Below are 18,006 nucleotides of genomic sequence, written 5' to 3'. Positions count from 1 at the left end.
CTGGTTGTGATTTCTCTCGGTCAAATAAATAAAATATTTTAAAAAAATGAAAAAAAAACACAGTTTTGAGTTATGGAGATGTGTAAAAATATCAACTTATTTTCTAAACTTTTCTTACTTGGGAAATCTTTTCAAATCAGTAAAATATTTCCGTCTCAGCAAAACTATTATATCACATAGCTTGCCTGGCTATACATTATAAAGTATTAGCAGACAGGCTGCTGGAAAAGTTAAATCTTTAGGAAGTTTGTAATTTGGGATGCAAATGCTATACCTATGTTTATATCCTCACCATTTCCTGAGAAGGTGTACTCTTTGAACAGACTAAAATATAGATATTGCCTAGCCAACATTAAAAATAGGAACCTGTTTGAAATTCTCACACTCATACCACTCCCCATACTTTCTGAACCCACCCACGGCTTTCTCAAGTTTCTATCCCTGGCTGCAGAACCAACACATCCCCTTTCCTAAACACGCTTCGCTCCTGCTACATATTAAGGCAGAGACCATTGATGCTGTTCCTAACTGTATCGGCAGTAATGCTTTGGCCTTCCCACGTCATCCAAGGAGCCCTGGATTCTTTCTGAACAAGAGTTTGTTAGTTCTGTCCACACTTGCATGGGAGCACCAGGGCGGGAAGGCGGTCAGTGGCACTTATTTAGCTCATTACCCCGTAGGCTGTGGCTCTTCTCTAGGCTGGTTTTGCTGTCCTTTGGTGAGCTTCCTTATATTGTCTGTGGTCAGCTGGCAGCTTAACTTCAGGCTGGCTGGCCTAAGATGGCCTCACTTGTATCTCCAGCTATTGGGGGCTGATAACAGGCTTGGCTGGCGAGGATACCTCCCATTTCCCTGTGCCTTTCATCTTTCAGCAGGCCAGCTTAGATCCCTCTCCACGGTGATCTCAGAGGTCTAACCACAGGAAAAGACAACGAGGCCTAAGGAGCAAGTCTCTGCTTGCTCCATATTTGCTAGTCTCATTGTCTAAGTCAAGTCACATGGCCAAGCCCAGGTTCAGGGTGTCATGAAATGGAACCTACCTCTTGATGGAAGAAACTGAATTCACATTGTAAAGGGGCGTGGCTACAGAGATGGGAAAATTGTGACCCTCTCTGCAATCCAGCGCAAGTGCCTAGCCTGTAAAAAGCTTAATATTTTAAAAATACAGATGAGGCATCTGCCACAGTTAAATGACTGTGGTTGATATTTTATTTTAGCTTTTTGTGCTGGTGGAGTTGCGAGTCGGGCAAGTCCGGCAAAAAAAAAAATCTCACTGGGCAACACAAATCCCTACTTTTCTGTCACCATTTTAGCTTTCTTTTTCTTTTTCTTTCTTCTTTAAGATTTTATTTATTTATTTGATAGAGAGAGACCCAGTGAGAGAGGGAACACGAGGGGGAGTAGGAGAGGGAGAAGCAAGCTTCCTGCAGAGCAGGGAGCCTGATGCAGGGCTCAATCCCAGGACCCCGGGATCATGACCTGAGTCGAAGGCAGACGCTTAACAACTAAGCCACCCTGGTGCCCCACCATTTTAGCCTTCCAATTACCCGTGGAGTTAGTGGCCACACAGAGCAGCTGTGGTTGAACAGAAGTGTGATGAGATGGATGGTGTGTGTGGTGAGGAAAGCCCACCCATGCTCTGTCAGAATCCACTTTTTAAGGTAGTCCAGTGTGGCACCTGGGTGGCTCAGTGGGTTGAGCCTCTGCCTTTGGCTCAGGACATGATCCCAGGGTCCTGGGATCGAGCCCCGCGTCGGGCTCTCTGCGGGCAGGGAGCCTGCTTCCCCCTTTCTCTCTGCCTGCCTCTCTGCCTACTTGTGATCTCTGTTAAATAAATTTTTTAAAAAATCTTAAAAAAAAAATAAGGTAGTCAGGTGAGCTTTTCACTTTCCATGAGGCCTCCATGGACGAACAGGTGACAGAAACAGAAGGAAACAGTAATAACACTATTGTCTAATGAGAGGCAACAGATGTGGCCTCACTGGGCAAAAAAACATGTATCCATGATTTAGTGAGGGGGCACACTTGGTGACCAAAAAAAGGGCATTTAGTCATGACTCGGTCCCTGGATGAGAGACAGACAGTGAGACAAGAACTGCAGGAACTGTTGCAAAGTAGGCTCTTTTTCCACGTGATGTCTGAGAACCTTCTGTCTGAGGAAGGTGGCAATTCTCTTAGCCTGGACAACCAGGACTTGCCCCACTTTTTTAGGTTCCTTGTTGATAATGAGGGAAAATCAGATTGTACCAGGGATCTTCTCCCTGTCCGCATCCCCATCTTACCCACAAACAGGTTCTGCAAACTATGGCTCTTGGGTAATATGCCCTCTTCTCCCAAGTGGCCGGCTCACAAAGTTCTCTCTCACCAGAAGCCACAGAAGTAAAAACAGACATTAGCTGCCAGCCGTCAACACTCTTGGTCAAGGCCCCCAGATCAGCACTGAAGAAATACTTCCCTCCTGAAATGCAACAAGATTTGGCTTTGCTTGGTGTCTTCTGAAACAAAGCAAGGTTTAAACGATAGGCAAATAATGGTGCTGCCTGAATTTTCCATATTGCCTATTTTCCTCTAGTTTCAGAAAAGCCTAGCAGGGAGAAAATTAACATTAAAATATACTATTGGAACCTCTGAAACTAATGATACATTACATGCTAATTAATTAAATTTAAATAAAATTAAAATTTAAAAATAAAATACAGTATTGGAAGGGAATTTACAGTTACGTAGATCAATTTCCTAGACTTAGAAAAGGGTCCTTGCGGGCGCCTGGGTGGCTCAGTGGGTTAAGCCGCTGCTTTCGGCTCAGGTCATGATTCCAGGGTCCTGGGATCGAGTCCCGCATCGGGCTCTCTGCTCAGCAGCGAGCCTGCTTCCCTCTCTCTCTCTCTGCCTGCCTCTCTGTCTACTTGTGATCTCTCTCTGTCAAATAAATAAATAAATAAAATCTTTAAAAAAAAAAAAAGAAAAAAAGAAAAGGGTCCTTGCTTGCTATCGATCTGTGGGGGAAGAGCATTAAGCACCAGGCAGACCCTTTGGCCCCTCTTCCACCAGAGCACTCTGCTCTTATCTGTTTTGTACACTGGGATTTGCAAAATATTTCTTTTGATAACAGGTTGTTGATGCTGAGACTTCATTTTGTGGGTGAGGAACTGGAAGCCCAGGGACATGGGGCGACTTGCTCAAGGTCACAGCAGTTGTCAGGTGCAGAGCTCAGGACAGAAATCAAGTCCAAATTTCGGGTCCACAGTTCTTTGTTCTATCACTTGGCCACGTTCCACTTCTCCTTATCCAAGCTGTGAAACTTCCTTTGGATAGATGCTCACTCACGAGCCTCTATAAATACTGCCCAAATGTTTGACATCGACCGGGAGATGAAAACTTTGATTCCTCATTTGAACAACTGCTACAATAGGATCGGGGGTTCTGGCTCTGAGTTCTTACCCTGTCTTTCATGAGCTGGTGGACTTAATCTTTCTCTCCTGCAGCTTCCTCACTGTGAAATAGAGACAACGACGCTCAACAACTGAGCTACTTGTTCAGCTTTTTGTAAGCAAGCAGTTAATTAACATAGGATTTTGTTGATTTTTGGTTTATTGCTTTGATTGAACTAAAACCATTTAAAATTCATGAATTGTAAAGGCCTCCATTAAAATGTGTCGTCTCTTCGCACTTGAGGAAAAACTGGAGATAATAATCAAAACAATCACCATTTATATGGTACATAGCTTGAGCTCATTAAAGTATGATCAAAGGATCCGTGTTCTGTCTGAAAACCATGCAGTCAGAAGCACAATGAGAACTGCTAGGAATGAGCCTCAAGAAATCACTGAACCGTTCAGAATCTAACAAAGCCTGGAGTACGAAAGGAGGGCTGTAGAAGGATCACCAGGGCAGTCTTAAATGGTAAACAATACAAGCACCAAGAATTTCAGTTGGTCATGAAATTCTCTGTTTCCCATTTAGGAGCTGCTTCTAAATGTGGCAGCTCTCCCACTGCCTAATTAAAATGCCTTCGCGGAATGGCTTCAAATCTGAAAAGGATGAATAGTTGCCAAATGGGCCCCTTTCTTCGCTGGGCCTGTAGATAATTTGTCTCCAGCTAACAAGAACTGGCACTAAAAGCCAAAAGTGGGGCATCAAAAGGCTTTAGACACTGGGTGAGGACTGCTCTGTGTTACTCAAATGTGAATGATCACTGTGGTGTGAGATCAGATTATTCTAACCATAAATTGGGCAGAGCTACATTACAAAGTAGACAAAATGGTATCCAGATGAACACTCCTCTAGTGTGTGCAATGGTTCCTAGTTTCTTTCACTATTATGTAAAATATCCAGATTATGTCAGTTTATGCCTCCATTTGTAGATCAAGAGTGAAAAACGACCATGGGGTAATGGATTGGTACTGGGAGATCTGTGTTTGGGTTCTGGCCTGTTATTGAGAATCTTTGCTGGATTAAATGTTGGGCCTCTGCTTCCTCATCTGTGAAATGAATGGTGGAGTATAAAATGAGTTTGGGATTTCTAAACTTTTCCACATCTAACAGATTCTTTATGTTATGGCTATAGGTAATAAGGACCAACTTTCTTTCTTTCTTTGGGTTATTTAAATTGTCCTATATATCGAATCCCAATGGATTTTAAAATTATATGGATTCTGGGGCACCCGGCTAGCTCAATCAGTACAGCATGCAACTCTTGATCTCGGGGTTGTAAATTTAAGCCCTATATTGGATGTAGAGATTACTTGAAAATAAAATCTTTTAAAAAATTATATTGATTCTGTGGTCTTTTACCCTTCAATTAACATGTAAAGGAAGTTTAATGTTTAATCCCTTCCTGGGCTAATGATTTAGTACAGAGAAAAGTGTTGCAAGAAAAAAGAGATCTGACTACTGTGGTTTAAAAACACAAAGGTTACTTCTCTGACCTAAAAGAACTTGGGAGGCAGGAAATCTATAGCAGGTACTGTGACTTTATGAAGAAACTTTAGGAAGTTCCATTGTGTGGGACTGCTAACCTCCAGGTTACCTCCTCATTCATTATGACTGCTAGGATGCCAAGCATTACATCTATGTTCTGGGAGCAAGAGGAAATAGACAAATCAGGACTCACCTTCTGACTAGGAAATGTTATCCTTTGGCCTGGGCACTTTGCCACCCCAAATGAAGCTGGGGTCCTGTTACTAAGAAGTGAGAGGACCAACCAGCAGTTTCTGTCATAGGCAGTTATCTCAGCTGGATTCCTTGGGTAAAGATCACTTTCTCAGTCCAGCACAACTTTCTCCCAAATACCAGGTCTGGTGGGTGAGGGCTGGTGGAGAAACAAACCTCTCTGTTTCCCAACATCTTAAAATTAGGAGGAAAACCTGGGCAGGAAGGCATGATCCTGACCGAGGACATGGGGGAACCATTTTCACAGGTGAAAGACAGCAAAATTATTCTATTGCAGATGCCACCTGGGGAAATAGTTTTTTTTTTTTTTTAAGATTTTATTTATTATTTATTTGACAGACAGAGGTCACAAGTAGGCAGAGAGAGAGGAGGAAGCAGGCTCCCTGCCGAGCAGAGAGCCCGACCCGACGCGGGACTCGATCCCAGGACCCTGAGATTATGACCTGAGCCGAAGGCAGCGGCTTAACCCACTGAGCCACCCAGGCGCCCGGAAATAGGTATTTTTGAATGATTATAATAAAAGTGTTTTCCAGTTTTGTCTAGGAAATAACTAATTTCCATCTACCAAAAAAAATACCTCACAACTATTTAACTCTGTTCTTGCTATGAGTAAGTTCCACAGTGACAGGGACTAGAAGGGAAACATACAAAGCTTTTCCTTTATTTTTAAAATAATGGCTCATCCTCGAGCTTGGATTAGGTAAAATAGTCACTCAGGCCAAAGGACCTCACTTCCTGAAGCTGTTTTTTATCTTTACTGCTTAGAACCCACAGCCTACATTTTTCACTATGATTTTATTTATTTTATTTTGTATTAATAATCTTAGTTTATCACACCTAATCAAAATACTGAAAAGGGGGCGCCTGGGTGGCTCAGTGGATTAAGCCGCTGCCTTCGGCTCAGGTCATGATCTCAGGGTCCTGGGATCGAGCCCCGCATCGGGCTCTCTGCTCAGCAGCGAGCCTGCTTCCCTCTCTCTCTCTCTGCCTGCCTCTCTGTCTACTTGTGATCTCTCTCTGTCAAATAAATAAATAAAATCTTAAAAAAAAAAAAATACTGAAAAGGTGTGCGGGTTTAAAAAATTATGAATGGGGCTCCTGGGTGGATCAGTGGGTTAAAGCTTCTGCCCTTTGGCTCAGGTGGGATCAAGCCCCGCATCGGGCTCTCTGTTTGGCAGGGAGCCCTTCCCCACTCTCTCTGCCTGCCTCTCTGCCTACTTGTGATTTCTGTCTGTCAAATAAATAAATATAATCTTTTAAAAAAAATTACGAACAAAACCCAGTCAAAACCTAGGCAGTGTGATAGCTTAAGTCAGTTAAGGATAGTACTTCAGCTCAAACATTTAGGCTCTGGGGTTCGTATTTGCCACAGATCACTGTTCCCCACCTGTGATGGTTAATTTTATGTGCCAACAGGGCTAGGCCACAGTACTCAAATATTTAGTTAAATAGATTTCAGCATGATGCATGTCTTTTGGGGGGTGAAATTAATAGTAAAACCAGTAAACTTCCAGTAAAGCAGATAACTCTTCATAATGTGGATGGGCTTCATCCAATCAGTTGAAGGCCTTAAAAGAAAAAGATCAAGGTGGCCCAGGAAAGAGAGAATTTTGCCTCCAGATTGAAAGCTGCAACATCAACTCTTGCCCCAGTCTTCAGCCTGCAACCCTACCAGACTTCTTTGCAGATTTCAGACCTGTCAACCTCCTCAAGTGTGTGAGCCAATTTCGTAAAATTCCTCTATCTCAACAGATAGATATAGACATATAGACTTCTGTCTCTCTCAATGTGTGTGTGTGTGTGTGTGTGTGTGTGTGTACATCCTATTGTTTCTTTTTCTCTGGAGAACACGAACACACCATACCATCTTTTGGCTCATGGATATTTGCAAACAAGCCCATTTTCGCTGCTTCTCATTTCTGTGATGCATTTATTCAAAGCTAACTGATAAAGGCAGTGTGATCCAGAGGGGTAAGGAGTATGAATTCTGATATGACATTGGGCTGGAATCATAGTAGCAAAGTTATATTCCCCAGGTAAACCTTTTACCTCTCTTAGCCTTAGTGTTCTTATCTGTAAAGTGGGTCATGATGCTGGTTTGAGGATTAAACGATGATAGTAAAGACAAGGACTGAAAATACCTACTTTGTCAGAGCACATACTGTGTGCCACATGAACATAGATTCTCATTTCCTTTCCACACAGCTTTAGGAGGGGGACATGAGGAAACTGAGGTCCACAGAGGTTAAGGAGCCCATCCAAGTTCACACGGCCAGCAAGTGGTAATCCCAGAATCATAACCAGCCCGGTGCTGCCCCCGTAGCACATCTGAGCACTCTGAGTCTACACCCGGCACAGAGCAACTGCGCAAGATTAATTCCCTTCCATTTTCTTTTCCAAGGCCTTTTTGTCTGATCACTCAGCCATTTCTGCTCCTGTCTGAACCAGTGAAAGCAACAGAGTGTTGTGCCGTTCAATTTGTAGCACTCTGCGCAGTCAGGAATGTGCCCCAGGGTGTTTCATTCTGTGACTTCCTGGCCAGGAACGAATCTGAAGGCAGAGACTGCCTGTTGCACCACAGTACCTTGAGGTCACCTTTGTATTCACAGCCGCCAGTGGTCAGCTAGGGGAAGTGGTCACCAGCTGGACATGGTCACTGCCTATACTGCTAAATTCACACCCTCCCCCCAGCCAATCACAAGCTGTGCATTTGAATGCACACCTCCTTGCCTCTGCTTTTCTGGTGTAATTTAAAAGTGAGAAGAAAGAGTGGATGTCCTCTGAATCTTCCCTCCTGGCTTGGTGTTGCCCAGAGAGCAAATGGCCTTTACTTATTTAGTTATGTTGCTGTGGGACCATGGGAAGTGGCAGAAGAACCTCTCTCTCTCTCTCTCTCTGTCCCTTCTCTTTGGAAATCGATAAAAAATGTCTGTTCCATTAGCATGAAGAACATTTATGCATTTTTAAGTGGTTCTTTGGCAAACGGGGGAGCAGCTCTCCAACAGGCCACAGACATTGTGTCTGCAGCTATTCATCATCATCATAATAATAGGCATCCTATAATATAGATATACCCAAATGTAATATCATCTCCTTGAAAATTCATTTCATGTGAGGATGCTGATGTTGGTACCAAGTTATTCTATAATTCTAGGGAAAGAGATTTTGAGAATCCTCTGTACTTGGCATAACACCTGTTATATTCATGCTTGGATTTTCATCAACTTAAATAATTTAAAGTTCAAGAATATTCTATAAAGACTGGTTTCATTCCAGCTGATTACTTCAGGGCTTCCAGTATAAATGTTAATGCAGAAACACTTATTTTTGTTAGTGAGCTTAAATATGCTATAAAAGATTTTTTTTTAGAAAACAATTTAAAAATTTAGGACTTCTATTATATATTTCCACAGGTCTGATGCAAGGAACCATGCTTGGCATCTGTTACAATGATATCTACAAACACAATATATGGAATGAGTAAGAAGTCACAAGTGTTGAGGGGCTTCAATTCCTTTCCAGTTTCCTGTCCCTTCATTCTTCCCCAATGATGCCAAACTCGTTCTGGTCCATAAACATGTCATTGTTTTCCATGCCTTACCCGTGTAACTCCTTCATCTAACATGACCCTCCTGTCCTTTATCCCCCTTCTCCCACTATACTTCACAAATTCCTTCTCCTTCCTGACCCCCAGATCAAATGTCATCAGGAAGCCTTTCCTGATTTTCCCATACTCCTTCCTTGAAGGCTAATATCTATTTATTTCTTATAACTCTCCAACTTCCAAATACAGTTATATTTATAGTTATAGCTATATTTCTAAATATAGTTAACTCTAAACTGTCTTACCCAACAGTCTTGGAAGGCACACAGAGGGTTTGAATGAAATCCACACTTCTTGCAATAACGAAGAAGAGATGACTTACTTCTTGCAACAAGGAAGAGCTTACTATCAGCAGTTTGATCCAATGCCTTAAGGGTCTTCTAGGGTTCTGTTTCTCCTTCAGTGGCAAAACGAATACAGACTCCTTAAAAAGGATCTGGAAAGGGCTGGAAGACGGGGGTGAAAAAATTACCCTTGATCCAATTATCCAGTGATAACCTTTACTGATGTTTAGTGTACATCTTACATTTTGTTTTGAGTGTGTATGTCTGTATACGTTTTGTTTTTCTCCATTCCTGAGCTCAAAGGACAACCACTTACCCCAACCAAAGTTATTGGCCCTTGCCTTTCCTTAGTAAAGTTTTATTGTAGTGTAGCATATATACAGGAAATTTCATATATGAATCAAGTGTACAGTTTGATGAGTTGATTTGGTGGGGGTGTTGTTTGTTTGTTTGGTTTGTTTTTGTTCGTTTGTTTTGCCCCCAACATGGGGCTTGAACTCACAACCCAAGATCAAGCCAACTGAGCCAGCTAGGTACCCAAGCTTGTTGAGTTTTACAAAATAAACACAGCCATGCAACCAGCACCTGAGACAAAAAAGTTATCTTACCAATGCCCTAGAAGCCGCTTCTAGTTAATACTCTTCCCCCAAAGGCAACCATTATGTATATTTCTCACACTAGATTATGTCTTGCCTGTTTTGGAAGTTTATGTAAATGTAATCATCCAGTATGTGCTTTTTTGTGTGCTGGGCTTCTTTCTGTCAGTAGTAAATTTATGAGATTTACCAATTTACTCCAGGTAGTTGTAAAGAGCTCATTCTCAGGTAGCATTAAATTTTATGAATAAGCCATAATGTGTTAAGCCATTGTACTATTGATAGGCATTTGGGTTATTTCCAGCTTTTGGCTATTATAGATAGTGAAAGATGGGTGGTATATAACCCAAGAGCTTTTTATTATACTCTCATACCATTTGATCCTTGTATGTTGATGTTATCTCTTCTTTCTATATCTATAGGTGAAGTCTAAAGGAGTAAAATGTTAGGTCTCAACATTGGGGGCCCTGAAACCCCATGCCCTACTCAGAAGAGCATGAAAAACATCCTTTATGAGCTTTAGGATCTCTGTTCTTTGGCTCATCTTAGAGCACTGACCTACTTTGAAATTATGTCAAATGATATACCAATGAAAATAAAGTTTACTATAAATAATAAAAAATAATAATAACCACAATTCTAAAGCCATCTCAGTCGTCTAGAAATGAACTTTTGTTCCAGGCCTACTCTGCTCAAATTGACCTCGACTGGTTTTAGACTTACAGCAAGTTTAAGTGGTTATGGGCTTCCCTATGATTTGTTCTCTAAAAGTATGCATCTAATCCATACCCTAAAACACTAAATGTCTACTTCCCTGTTAAAATAAAATTCTGACAAATTAAAATTGTAGATTTTTGTAATGATCAATCTGATTTTAGGTTGAGGAAGAAATGGAGGGTATCTAATGGAGTAAATCATGTTGGTGGGTTAATTTTTCATATATAAATGGGCCCAGCATACAAGGATTAACTCACTTCTCTCATGGAAAGTGCTCTAGGGCCTTTGCTTTTAGAACCCAAGTCCTACCATAACATTTGGACTGTCTCAGTCAATGGATATACCATACCAGCATAGACTCAAACATGGGAAGTAAGAGTAATTCCTATTTGCTTAAACTGGGATTAAAACTCAATTCTTTAAAAAATAAAATACAGGACTAACCCAACCAATTATTTTCAGTATGAGACAGGGCTCGGCCTCCTGGAAAGATTTCTAGATTGTATTGAATATATTTTTCTGTGCCAGAAACTATAGATCTATGGATTTGATGAATCAGATCTATTTCTAAAAGGCAAGGAGATAAATCCAATAGTAAAAATAGCTAACTTTTATTAACCACCTCTCATATATGCCAGACACTGGTATATATACACATCAGCTGCTTTGTATAAATATATTATACAGTCCTTAGAAGAACCCTTAAGGGGTAGACCTTATCCCCATTTTAAAGTTGAGGAAATTCAATTGGTTATGCAGTTCCAGATCACTGGTGTTGGAATGGGGCTAGGTGATGAGCTGGTCAAAGGAGGATTTTCAAAGGAAGGTTCTTAAGAATCACCAGACAGTGAGAACCTGAAGATCTACACCATAAGAGTGCTTCTCTTCTTGAACCTGAGGGGGAAGGGATTTAGACTATCCAATGAGTGTGGAGTGGAGCAGATCACACTGAGAAAAAGAGAATAGAAGCCTACAAAGGAACCCAATGTTAGATTTGAGGAGAGAGGATGGGGTGTGATTGTATGGTCAGCATGGCCTTCAGGGATCCTGCTCCCTCAGAGTGCCAGCTAACTCTCCTCTGGAGTGATGGACAAAAGATCCTGCTAACTCAGCCTAAATCCCTGGTGCAAGGACTTTTCTTAGAATGCTTAAGAGACCCATGTCCTAGGAGCAGATAGTGAGGGGGGTTTCTATTACCTCCTAGAAATCCATTCCTCTAAGAAGGCCTCAATGACCAGGTACAGGATTTAAAATTTAAACTAATTCTGAAGCAAAGAAATGAGTCTTCTCTTACTTAAAACTCTGTTTGTGAGACTGCCCTCAGCTCAGACTCGCTAGCTTCCACTAGCCCTCAGGACAAGGAAGAAAGTTGAGACTAGTCAGAACCAAGGCAGATACTCCTCTCAACCTGGCAAGAAGGAAAGGGAAACATCCTTGGTAGGATGATGAACGCAAGCTGGTTTAAAGTGATACCAAAGCACTGGCTGTGGATTCCCCACTTTGGAACATTCTACCAGCATTTACTGCCAACACCTCACCAGGATCAGACCTGGAGAGCGTCTACCTTTAGAATCCCCTCCAGGGCTGAAACTTCTCCTGGGCATGGAGCTGGCATAGTTTCCCCTAAATTCCACACCTAAGGACTAGATAGATGGTGAGGGATTAATAAACAACACTGTTCCTGCAAATCAAATATTCCAGCTACCAAACCAGGCTTATTCCCCTAATAGAATTAACTGAATTCATCAAATCTTCTGTAATGGGGTTCTGGGGAGAACCATCCCTAACAAAGCTGAGGCTGATGCAGGGAAACTAGGAAAGAGACAGCTATCCTCCCATGTTCATAAAGCAAACTCTCTCTGCTGTTTCTATTCCTCTGACTTCCAAATTTTTAGCTGCTGTAAATACAAAGGGCACTGAGGGAAGCAGTGGGATGAAGGAGAGGAAGGAAAGAAAGAAGGAAGTGAGAACAAATGGAGTAAAGTTCCAAAAAGAAAGACAGGTTCGATGGTCAAATGATGCTCTAATCTAGTAAAAATAAGCAAATTAACAAATTAAAAATACATTATGAGAAAAATAACACCTATTTTAAAATTATACTTTAAATGGGATATAGAAAAAAAACTGAAAGCAGGGAGACAAATAGGAGTTAAGACTAGAGCCAAACGCCTGGGTGGCTCAGTGGATTAAGCCACAGCCTTCAGCTCAGGTCATGATCTCAGGATCCTGGGATCGAGCCCCGCATCGGGCTCTCTGCTCCGCGGGGAGCCTGCTTCCTCCTCTCTCTCTGCCTGCCTCTCTGCCTACTTGTGATCTCTCTCTCTGTCAAATAAATAAATAAAATCTTAAAAAAAAAAAAAAGACTAGAGCCAAATATCCCAAATTAAGATTAACTAATAAAAATACAATAAAATAAATATTTATAATTTTTTAAAAGACTGAGGGCAAGTGAAATAGAGATGAAAGCTTTGGAATGGAAAGCTATAAAATTAAGATGGGGCTAAAGCCCAAATCATAAAAAGAAAAAAAAAGTAAGGTAAATGTAATTTAAGAGGCAGAAGAAAGTAAAAAGAAAATGGGAGGGAGGGTACTCATAAAAAAAGCAAAAACTCCAAACAACAGTAACCTGACAGGCCAGGCCAGTCAAGGGAGAGTAGAAATGAGGAAGTTCTTTGGACAGCCAGGCTTTCCTCATAGAAGGATTCTTTTAAGGCCCATCCCTGGTGGAAGGTTTTTTAGTTTGATCACATACTCATATTCACCTATGCCTACCTCCATTCATTCATTCCACAAGCATCTTTTGTGCTACGACCTGGGAATTCAATGATGCAAGTCAGAGAAGAACTTTTGCCCCCATGAAGCTTGCAGTCTAGTGGCAGCAGAATACGGTGGGAGAGAACATGGATGTTAACCAAATGATTACACAGACAAATCAATAGTTAGGGTTATGAAGAAAAAGCCCAGGGTGCTATGGGAAATATATGAGCTGGTGACTGATTGTTGGGGTGGGGGATGTGGAGTGGATATGTAGGTAGATAGACATCAGGGAAGTTTTTTTGTTGTTGTTTTTTTGTTTTTGTTTTTGTTTTTGGTTCAAAATGGTTTTATGGAAAAACTAATCTGTAACAAAAACTTGGCATTGAGTGCGAAGGCTCCACCGTTTTTGAGCAAAGCATACAAAAGGTTCCAAGGGGGACCGGGTGGGGGTGGGGGAGCGGGTGGACATTTACAACAGCAGGCATTTTCTCTTCCTCTTCTTGACGGGAGGGGGGCAGAGAACCCCTCGGATCGCTTCGTCAAACACTGTCTTGAGGCCCCGCTGCGTGAGCGCTGAGCACTCCAGGTATTTTATGGCACCGAACTCCTTAGCCATAGCCAGACCCTGCGGGTAGGTGATGGGAGTCAGCTTCTTTTCCTTCAGCTTCTCAATCGTGTCTTTTCCGTCCCTGAGATCAAGTTTAGTCCCCACCAAGATGATGGGGGTGTTGGGACAGTGGTGTCGCACTTCGGGGTACCACTTTGCTTGAACATTTTCAAATGATGCAGGACTCACAAGAGAAAAGCAAATTAAGAATACATCTATTTGCGGATAGGATAAGGGATGTAATCGGTCATAATCTTCTTGTCCAGCTGTATCCCATAAGCCCAAGTTCACCGGTTTTCCATCTACCATAACATTCGCAGAGTAGTTGTCAAAGACAGTGGAGATGTATTCTCCAGGAAATGCAACATATTTGTCCTGAGATCCAAGGTTGTATTAGGAACTAACTGAGGCAGATTAGGGTATAGGCAGACAATATAAGTCAAGGTCCTGAAACAGGAAGGCTTTGGTGCTTTTGAGGAACTAAAAGGAGGCTGTGGCTGGAGGAGGCAGGGAGAAGTGGTATATGCACTTGGAGAGAATGGCGGGGACCATATTAAGAATTTCTTTCTTTATCCTAGGAGCAATAGGGAACCATTTATTTGTTGCCTTCCTGGAACTGAAAAGAACAAATAAGTGTTTCATCCATTTGTGTGTTGACTCCCCACCCCACCCCACCCCCTGCCCGGGCCTGCCTCGGGTGGGGAGTACCCTTCCTTTGGGATAAGACCATATCTGTCTTGTATATCATTGTATTCCCAGCACTTCCCCAGTGGAGAATCAGTAAACATTTTGGATGAATTAATAGCAAATTATTTTGGTAGGGCCACGACCAAAGTCCAGGTGTTCTCCAAAGTCTGTGCTTCTTCCAGGATGCCAGATTACTACCTTAATAAGAGGTTGCTTTGAGATCTGTCTGCTCATGAATATGGTAGATGTTACATGTTTCCCTCAGTGCTTTTGCTCTCCTTAAATAACTCAGCTTCTAAAGCAGTGCTTATTTTTGAAAGTCTGGAAATTGCTCAGGAGTACTGCTATCTTCCATGATGGTAGGTGGATGTCATGTGAGCTATTAGGGACAAACTGTGCAAGAGGAAGGACTTTATGATTACATATCCATGTGCCCTGGACTTCTTTTCTGGAAAAACTAACACACACACAGTGGCCAATTGCTTTCCCACCAATAATCTTCACAAGTCTCAGTGAAATCTTAGTAACACTTGGTTTCTTAGTAGGTTTTCCCCCCAAGCCATGACACACCCAAAATATTTGACACTTGAAGCAGATGAGTTTTTAAGACCCTCTTGTATAAGACAAAGTTATTTTTAGTAATAGGCATGTAATAATCAGGAATGTTAATTCTTTTCTTGATTTTTTTCTTAGGTTTAAAACAAACAATAATTGAAAAAGAAGAGTAAGTTTAGGTGTTTGTTTTTTTTTTAAACCCACTTTAAATTCAGTAAAGTATTTCATGCTTGAAGTAAAATTTGCACTTACTAAACAAAAATATCACACTTTGCATTTTATGCCCATTATCACTTTTTAAAATTTAGATACAAATAACAAACTCAAAGTGGTCACAGAGAATGTCAGAATTAAAGTGAGACAAAACTGTTTTTGAAGTCACCATGCTATGATTATTTCTCTCAAGTCTACTCGCTTAAATGAAGAAATACGTAATACCAAAGGGGATGGAGACATAAAAATGCACCTGAAGTGAGTTCAAATGATTCTGAACAATTCAGAATGTATTCTCACAAGAGTCTGTGGCTGAATCACAGAAAGGAGTCTGTGAATGAATCCATGGAGATGGAGGGGACAGGTGGGGGGTGCGGATAGAAAGGCAGCCATTGAGTAAGCTATATAGTTCTCCAAATTAACTATATAGCTAGTTCTCCAAATTAACCCCCATTTAATACACAAGGCTTATTAAAGGCAAGAGCAAGATTTGCTACTTTGAAGCTTACATATACTTACTTAAACCCCACAGTAACCACAGCAATTGTTTAAATCTTAAACCAACAAAATGTCTTTTGTGGGGAAGAACATTTTATCACTGACATTGCTTAGAATAGCCAGCACATGATAACAAAAAGCAGACCAATCTTTCGAACTGATTATTCAAGGTATTATTTTTTTATAAGTCCTTTACAGAAAATGTACTCCTTTGCTGCCTGCACCTAAGGAGGCTGCCCCAGCGCCTGCCCTCGGTAAGCCACAACTCTAACTGTAAAACAATTAAAGAAACAGCAAACTCCATCAAAAATGTTACATGTTGTGTAAACCTGGCGATTCACAGACCTGTACCCCTGGGGATAAAAATACATTATATGTTTATTAAAAAAAAAAAAATTTGGAAGGGGAGGCGAACCATAAGAGACTATGGACTCTGAAAAACAACCTGAGGGTTTTGAAGGGTCAGGGGTGGGAGGTTGGGGGAACAGGTGGTGGGTAATGAGGAGGGCACGTTTTGCATGGAGCACTGGGTGTTGTGCAAAAAGAATGAATACTGTTACGCTGAAAAAATAAATAAAATGGAAAAAAAAATGTTACATGTTATTTAAGAAATGGGGGGTTTCCCACTTTCCCCTCCAGGCTTTAAGGATAATTTCTAGAAATTCCTTTCCTAAATAACACTTTGTGGAAATAATGAAAAAACTCCAGTGACCCTCTATTTGGGAAAATTGGGTTGTTGCCTGTTTTCCATATTTAAAAAATACATCACTTTGGCAAACATTTTAGTGTGTTTCTTCCCTCATTGCTGAAAAACCACTCCTAAGTGTGGAATTGCTGGAGTGACCAATGTTTAAAGCTTTTCCTACTTTACTACTACAGACAAACTGGCTTGTAAATATGAAGAAAAAGCACCACAATTTCCTACCTCCAAAGTTTCCACTGAGGCTATGGTAGAAAATACGTCTGCAAGATACAGAGGATCCTCGGACTCCGTAGTAGACAAGGAAGCTGTCGTCAGCAGGGAGGAGGCAGGAGAGGCAGAAGCCAGACTCCTGAAGTGACCCCCCACCCCCAATCCCCATTGTGCGCATGCCCATCTCAAGATACTGTGCCCCCTGGCTCCCTAAGGCTTGGGCTGTCTTTCCCGCTTCTCTTTCCCACAAGGCCCTGACTAGACATTATATTCCTCCAAAAAGCAATGTTAAATTTCCACAGTGAGAAAGGCAAATTTTGACTGAGTCAGGGTTGAATTGTGAGGCACCTGGAAGGAGTTTGATCAATGTTGTGTATCACACTTCAGGACCTGCACCACATGAGGACAATGGGTGTGGGGCAGGCGGTGGGGGGATCAGAGAACACTGAGACTCAGAGAGGGATAGAAGACTGTCAGGATCTCTAATATATTTATTTCAAAACTGTCCAGTGTAAAAGTATTCTCTATCTTCATATTCTTGCTTTATCAAGTGACTGTGGACTCACAGGATCTCAGACTCAAACTAGCACATTGGTTTCACGTTATTAGGGGTTAAACAGTGCTTTAATGGATAAGCTGGGTACTTCAGCGTTTTATATGTATTTATATATAATATGTGTATTTTGTATTTATATGCCTATATTTAGGCATATAAATTTATTTATTTAAAATATGGTTTACATGGAAAAATGGAAATTACATGGAAAAATATTAATTCTACATAACCAATTTATTAATAAATGAATAACTAGGTAACGAAATAAATGTCAAAATCCATGTAAAGGGCTTGGAAGAGTACCTAACACATAAGCACTGACCAAATGTTAGTTATTTGCTTGGCTGTCCTCTTGGTTATTATTATGAGTCTCCTTAAAAAGGGCATGGGCACAGGGAAGTCGTTCCTTGGGGCCAGCAAAACTACACTGGTAGATTAAAGTTCCCCAGTATTGTCATCCTGAATAATTGTGAGATTCTTGTGAGGATGGATGCTGGGTGGTCAACTAACAAAGAGGCCACATCAGGGCCTGTACCAGTGGGAAGGACCTACACACTTTTTTCCTCTGGGGACAGGCCAAGCTGCTTTGAATCAAGCTCTACTTCTCACCTGTGCTGCGTATGTGGGTAACTCACTTCACTTTTCTAAGCTTCCGGTTTCCTCACATGCAAATAGAGACCAGAATAGTCCTTACCTCCTGGGGTTGTTGTGATAAGTAAGTGAGACATAAAGCAGCTAGCATGGCACCTGGCTAGTAGCAAGGACCCAGAAAATATAGGTAATTATTATGCGTTCAGCCTGGATGACCTTTTAAGGGTTTTGTTTTTTGCCCAGATTAAAGAACTCA

The 18,006-nt window shown here is 41.4% G+C and overlaps 1 protein-coding gene across 1 annotated transcript; it reads right to left on the bottom strand.

The window, feature by feature from the left end:
* Positions 1–13,458: 13,458 nt before the first annotated feature.
* LOC123946328 (ras-related C3 botulinum toxin substrate 1-like) lies at positions 13,459–16,772 on the bottom strand. The gene is made up of 3 exons (XM_046011785.1): positions 16,665–16,772; positions 14,870–14,922; positions 13,459–14,101 (listed from the first exon to the last, which is right to left on the bottom strand). Exons 1-3 carry the CDS (start codon positions 16,770–16,772, stop codon positions 13,600–13,602), a joined length of 663 nt encoding a protein of 220 aa, XP_045867741.1. The 3' UTR covers positions 13,459–13,599.
* Positions 16,773–18,006: the final 1,234 nt, after the last annotated feature.

The sequence above is a fragment of the Meles meles genome, chromosome 7 (genome assembly GCF_922984935.1).
Source record: "Meles meles chromosome 7, mMelMel3.1 paternal haplotype, whole genome shotgun sequence".
NCBI lineage: Eukaryota > Metazoa > Chordata > Mammalia > Carnivora > Mustelidae > Meles > Meles meles.
Note: the sequence above shows the minus strand (reverse complement) of the source record. Positions and strands in the feature narration are given on the sequence as shown.